This window comes from Chiroxiphia lanceolata, chromosome 26, assembly GCF_009829145.1.
Source record: "Chiroxiphia lanceolata isolate bChiLan1 chromosome 26, bChiLan1.pri, whole genome shotgun sequence".
NCBI lineage: Eukaryota > Metazoa > Chordata > Aves > Passeriformes > Pipridae > Chiroxiphia > Chiroxiphia lanceolata.
Window position 1 is genome coordinate 5,010,249 of NC_045662.1, and position 6,292 is coordinate 5,016,540.

Here is a 6,292-nt window from a genome sequence, read left to right on the forward strand (position 1 = left end):
AAGGCCGAGGGTGTGCGGGGGGCGAGAGCCCAAAGGTGCCGGGAAGGGGGGAAACCCCCGCAGGGATCCCCCTCCCAGCAGGACCGATCTGGGCAACGGGGGGGGGGGGTTCCCCTCCGCCGGTAAAAGCAGATCAGGTGATCTCCGCTCCCAAATTAAAGGCGATGTCGGAGTTATTTTAAATTTTTTTTTACACGCACACTCAGGAATGCGCTTCCTCCTCCTCCTCCTCCTCCTCCTCCGGGAGTGTTGCTAAATCGGGATCGTTTGCGGTTGATCGTACACAGAGTTTGACAAATTATTATTATCAAATTACTCCGATTTTGCCATTTGAACCGCACACCAAAAAAAAAAAAAAAAAAAGAAACGGAAAAAAAAAGAAAGAAAAAAAAAAGGCAGAGGAAGAACTAAAAGCAACTTTTCATGTGGGAGACAGACGGGGCTTGAAAGGGAGCAGCGTGCGCTGCAGAGCTGCAGCTTCCCTTCCCCCAGAAAGGTTTCCGAGGTAACTGTTTCCCCAAAATTAGCCTCCTGAGCAGAGAGTTAAAATCCCCCGGTCCAGCCTCCGCGGCTCCACTCGCTCCGCTCAAGTAGCTTCAGGTTTATAAAGAAATCGAGGGGACGGGACAATGGAGCTGCGGGCTGGGTGAGGGCTCGGGGAGCCTTTTTTTTTTTTTTCCTCCCCCTTTCCCCCCTTTTTGGAAAGAGGAATCTGCAGCCCTGGGTTTTGGTTTTTTTTGTTTTTTTTTTTTTTTTTTTTTTTTTTTTTTTTTTTTTTTTGGAAAACATCGCCTGGTTCGTAAGGCAGGAGAGAGTTACCAAACACCGAAGACACCTTGGGATTTAAAGTTTGAAATAAAGTTTAGCAGCGCAAAGGCGTGCGAGAGAATTTCCTTTTTCCCCCCCCTATTTTTTTTCTTTTGCCCCTTAATTTTTTTTTTCCACATTTTCTTCTCTATTTTTTTCCTCCTCTTTTTTTTTTCTTTTCCGTTTTTCCTTTTTTTTTTTTTTTTTTTTTTTTTTTTCCTTTTAAGAAAGAGTTTGGAAGAAAAAGATACGAAGTGAATAAAGACCGTGTGTGAGTAAAAAAAAAAAAAAAAAGAGAATGCAAGAATGTATAACTATCTTTACATTGCTTTTCTTTGCCGATGTTATTGTCGATACCGCGCTCCAGCCCGAGCTCCTTCCAGCTAATAAATACAGTAATTGGCAATTAATAAGCATTCCAGCCCGGGCTGAAGGATGAATTGTGGCGGAGTCAATCGTTTTGAACAACTCGCTTAGAGGAATATCTTTCACGCTTTATTAAATATATACGTACACACACCCATCCCAGAGGAATCCAGATTTGGGAAGGCGCAGCGACCTCTTAAAACAACCCTACGTGGAGCAAAAAAAAAAAAAAAAGAAAAAAGAAATATATATCTATATGTGTGTATATATAGAGAGAGGGAGAGAGAAACCGCGGAAACAAAGCGGAGGCACCCGCGCTGCCATCGCCTCGAAAAAACGGCGTAATTTTGAATATTTTGAATTATTTTTCTCTCTTTTCGCAGGGAAGGAGCAGCCCGGGGAGGGCTCCATTGTGTGCGCGCACGGGCGGGGGGCTGCGCGGGGATTGCGCGGGGATTGCGCGGGGGGCTGCGCGGGGCGGCCCCCCCCGGGGCTCTGGGGTGGGGGGGACGAGGGGGGGGATGGGGGAGGGGGTCGTGTGTGTGAAATGTTGGGGGTTTTAATGACATCAGAGGCCCCGAGCGCCCAATCAGGGGGCGGGCGCCGTGGGGTGTTCCCCGCTCCCTGGAATATCCCGAGCGCGGGGCCGCGAGTGCGGAGCCCGGGGAAGGTGGGAGCCGCCCCGGGAGCCCCGCGGCTCCCCCCGAACCCCCCTTCCCCACCTCCGCCACCATTTTTCCGTGTTCCCCCCCCCCCCCCCCCCCCTCGCCGGGAGCTTTGTTTGTTTAAAGCATCTCAGCGGCTTCGCGCGGCCGAGCCCGGGGGGGGGGGGGTGTCCGCGCTTGTTGATTCTCTGCTCTTTCCCCCCCCCTCGCGGCCCCCCCCAAAAAAGAGAGATTGTTTTGGAGGCGGAAGGTGGGTGCGCGGCCGCGGGTGGGGGCCGGCCGGGGGGGAGCCCGGAGGATGCGAGATGTTTGACTTCTTTATTTTTTCTTTCCTTTTTTTTTTTTTTTTTTTTTTTTTTTTTTGCCGGGGAGGGGGAAGAAGAGGAGTCAAGCCCCGGTGCAGGCGGAGGAACTGGGTGTTCGGAAGATGTCGCGAACCATTGACTGGAGCGTTTGAAAGGGAGATCGACTGCTTTGGCTTTTTTTTTCCCTCCCCTCCCCCTTTCCCCCTCTCCGGAGGGGCAGGGATGTGTGTGATCAGGGAGTGGAAACAAATATGTCCTTATTTTCAATGCCCCCTTTGAAAGAGACAAAGTAAACGCTCCTTGCAAAATGTTCCTGACCTGCGAAGGGACCTTCGGAATTGTTCCAGCCACCATGGATTACAATGGGGAAGCCCGGCCGGGGGATTTTCATGCCGGCTATCAAGAAATCGAAGGGATAAACTTGGGATACTTACAGATCAATGGCACCCAGATGTTTGCTTTGGCCCAGGTCCTCAGCGACCTGTTTAAGGATATCCCCAGGACCACCATCAGCAAGAAGATGGAAACCTTAAAGATCAAGAGCCGGCGCTGCGATCTCAAAGAGCTCCGGACCCTCAAGGCCATCAACTCGGTGCCCACCCGCGCGGTGAAATGTTCGCTCATCTCCAAGGCGGACCTGGAGGCTCTCTGCACCTCCTGCAAGAGCCTCAGCCCCCGCCGGAGGAAGAGGAAGAGGAAGAGCAAGAGGAGGGAGCAGCTGCTGCTGCCGGCCCCGGGGGAGCTGTTCCCCTGCCCCCGGCCCCCGCTGCTGCCGCCCTGCAGAGCCGGCGGCTGCTGCGGCCCCGCCGCCCCCGGCCGCCCCCGGCCGCCCCCCGCCTTCCCCGGCGCGCAGCCCTTCCACAGGGCCTTCCCGCCCCGGGGGGGCCGCGGGCTGGCGGGCCGGGGGGGCCTCTTCGCCGGGGTGCTGGCCGGGTACCCCCGCGACCTGGCCCTCCTGCACCCCGCGGCCGCGCATCCCGCCGCGCTCCCGGCCGCGCTCGCCCCCGCGGGCCGGCGCAAGCGGGGGCCCTGCTGCGCCAAGGGGCTCTTCCCGCAGGAGAAGGGGCCCGCGGCCGCCAGGAAGGGCCGCTCCTCCGGTTTTCCCGGCTCCAAGCGCCAGGGCACCTCCGCCGGCTACTCCAGCGACTCGGACTCCAGCCTGGACTTCGCCGGGTCCAGCCCCGCCACCTCCAGCGACTCGTCGGAGGAGGAGGAGGAAGAGGAGGAGGAGGAGGAGGAAGGGGACAGCTCGTGTAGCAGCGAGGAAGGCAGCTCCTCGGAGTCGGAGAGCAGCTCGCTGTGCAGCGGGGACTCGGTGCAGAGCACCCGGTACAGGCAGGCGGCTCTGCCGCGCTTCCCGCCGCAGCCCCCCCGGGAGCCCCTCGGGGAGGAGCGCCCGGCCGAGCCCCCCCCGAGCGCGGGCAAAGCCCTGCGGCCCGACCCCGACCTCCTCTTCCTCTCGCAGCAGCTCTGGGCCAGGACTTTGCGAGCGTCGACTTTGGAAAGTTTGAGCCCGGCTCCAGCCCTGGGCTCGGGGGCTCCGCCGCAGCCGGGGCTGTACGCGAAGCAGGAGGCCTCCCCTTCCTCCTCCTCTTCCTCCTCCTCCTCCTCCTCCTCCTCCTCCCCCCCTCCCTCCCCGAGCGGCACCCCCGAGGGGGACCCGCAACAAAAGGAGGGAGGCTTTGGGGACGCGGAGCCCTGCGCCAAAGGGAAGGATTTGCACAAAGATGCCTCGAACAATAGAGCCTCGTTAGAACGGGCCGAGCGGCAAAGCGGAGCCTTAACCGGGCCGGCGCCTTCCCCGGAGGCGGCCCCGCAGCCCCCGGAGCTGGGGGGGAGCCCCGGCCCCGCGCCCCCCGGGGAGGAGGGGGAGCCCCGGCGGGAGCACTTTGACCGGCTGATCCGGCAATCCAAGCTGTGGTGTTACGCCAAAGGGTTCAACCTGGACGGGAAAAGTTTGCGGCACGCGGGGAGGCCGGAGCCCTGGAAAGGCGCGGAGCTCAAATCCCCCGGCTCCAAAAGAGCGGAGAGCCCCAGCACCTTGTCATCCAAAGCTTTGAGAGGCAATGGCTCGGAAAGGAATGCCAAGCGCAGACGCCTCGCCAGAGGCGCTGAGGCAGAAAGGCAACAGAGCTCCTCCAAAGGGAGGCCACAAAAGACTCCGAGGAGGAATGCCAAAAAGGGAAACACTCCCTGCAAACGCCTCGGCAGCGCCGGGCCAACCCCGCCTCGGAATTCCTTCAGCCTCATGGGCAACTTCCCCTGTATTCCCTCCCTGGTCGTGGGGGAAGATGGGGACCTGTGTCCTGCCTCCTCCCTCGGGGGCAAAAACTCCTGGGCTCTCTCCAAAACTCACCCGCTGTGGAGCTGGCACCTGGGGGGCAACGCCATCCCGGTGCCCCCCAGCCTCAAATTCCGGGGCTATAGCTTGGAGGATCTCTAAGGACCAGCGGACGGCCCGGAGGAAAGGTTTACGTGCAACAGAGGAGAGCGGGAGGGGCCCCGGGGCGGGGGGGGGCGGCCGGGCCGGGGTGTCCCGGGGTGTCCCGGGGTGTCCCGGGGTGTCCCGGGGTGTCCGGGGTGTCCCGGGGGTGGGGAGCGGGTCCCTCCGTCCCACCGAGCTCCGAGCCGGGGCTGCCCTGGTGGGGAAGGGGCTCCCCGGAGGAGCCGTGTGAGCTCCGGGGGGTGCGGGAGCGTCCCGGGGGGGTGCGAGTGAGCGTGTGCGCGGCTCCGGCTTCGGGGGGGGGGGACACACGGGGGGTCCCCGCTCTGTTTGGGTGGGGGGGACACGGACGGATTAATTTTTGTCCCCGTGTACGCGCCGGGGGCCCGTGTTGGGTTCGGGGTGAGTTTAAGGAGCTAAAACGCGCGATCAAACCCAGGGGGGCGGCGAGCGACGACCCCAACCCTCCCAAAATCACAGCCCCCCCCTCCCCGCCCGCCCCCGCTGCCAAACGCGGTGGGTTCTTCCCGGCAAAGGGATTTGGGACGAGCAGGCTCCTCGTGGCGCAGGGAAAGGGCTGGGAGCGCAGGGAATTCGCTGGGAGCGCAGGGAAGGGGTCACCGCCACCCCCAACCCCCCTCCATCCACCCGCCAAAAAAACCAAGGAAAGAACAGATCTAATTTCTCCCTTTTCCTCCTTAAACGCGTCGGATTAAATTAAAAATAATCACAGGCCGAGAGAAATAATATCAGGCAACAGAAACCTTTTTTTTTTTCGGCGAAAGCGGGAGCAGCTCTCCCGGTGAAATCCCGCTCCTTAAGAGCGATGTCACGTTTTCCATGTTGGTTAAAGCGACAGGAAGAAAACACCGACTTTAAAAGAAAAAAAAAAAATCAGGAAATTCGGTTTGTTAAAAGAAACCAGGAGGTTTTTTTTTTTTTTGGAGAGGAAGTCGCTTGAAACCGTTCCACGTACATTAAATAAATAATAATAATAAAAAAAAAAAAAATAAGAAGGAGAAGGGGAGGAGGGAGGAAGGGAAAAAGTGAGGAGTTTGTTGGATAATAACCTCGCCCGAAGGTAGCAGGCCTGTAAAAAAAAAAGCTTTACGGGCCCGAGAAATCGGATCCAGGAACATTCGCGATGGGGGACAGAGGGAGGGTTTGATCCCTCCCGAGCTCCGGGCGTGGAATGCGGGCAGGAATGCGGCGGGAATGTGTCTCTCTCTCCTCCGCCGCGGAAATCGTATCCCGGTTTAACTTTTCTTCCAAACCAGTGGCTTTGTAACCGGTTCTTGGGGCTGGTTCTGACGGGATTTCCACCCCGCTTTTGGCATCAAAGCCCCCCCCGGGCTCTCTGAAGTCCCCTCTGGTTTGGAAACCTGAAGCAAATCAAAGTTATTTTGATTTTTTTTTTGTCTTTTTTTTTTTTTTTTTTTTTTTTTTTAGCGTGTTTTTCTTCTCCTCCTTTCCCCCGCAGAAAATATTCTCGGCAGCGCCCGCTCGGGGATTTCTATTTTATTTTTATTTTTTTTTTTAAATTATTTTCGCCTCCGAAAATCGGCTCCCCGAAAACACACACGAAAAAAAAAAAAAAAACCAAAAAAAACCCTGAAAAATAAAATCCCCGGAAAGGGAAAAAAGGGAGGGCGAGGAGAACGATTTTTAAGAAAACATTCGCGGCCCGTTCGGATTTCTTCTTTCTT

The 6,292-nt window shown here is 57.5% G+C and overlaps 1 protein-coding gene across 1 annotated transcript; it reads left to right on the plus strand.

Annotated features, from left to right (window-relative positions):
• Positions 1-2,346: 2,346 nt before the first annotated feature.
• EPOP (elongin BC and polycomb repressive complex 2 associated protein) lies at positions 2,347-4,649 on the plus strand. Its single transcript, XM_032711395.1, has one exon. It carries the CDS (start codon positions 2,451-2,453, stop codon positions 4,584-4,586), a length of 2,136 nt encoding a protein of 711 aa, XP_032567286.1. The 5' UTR covers positions 2,347-2,450; the 3' UTR covers positions 4,587-4,649.
• Positions 4,650-6,292: the final 1,643 nt, after the last annotated feature.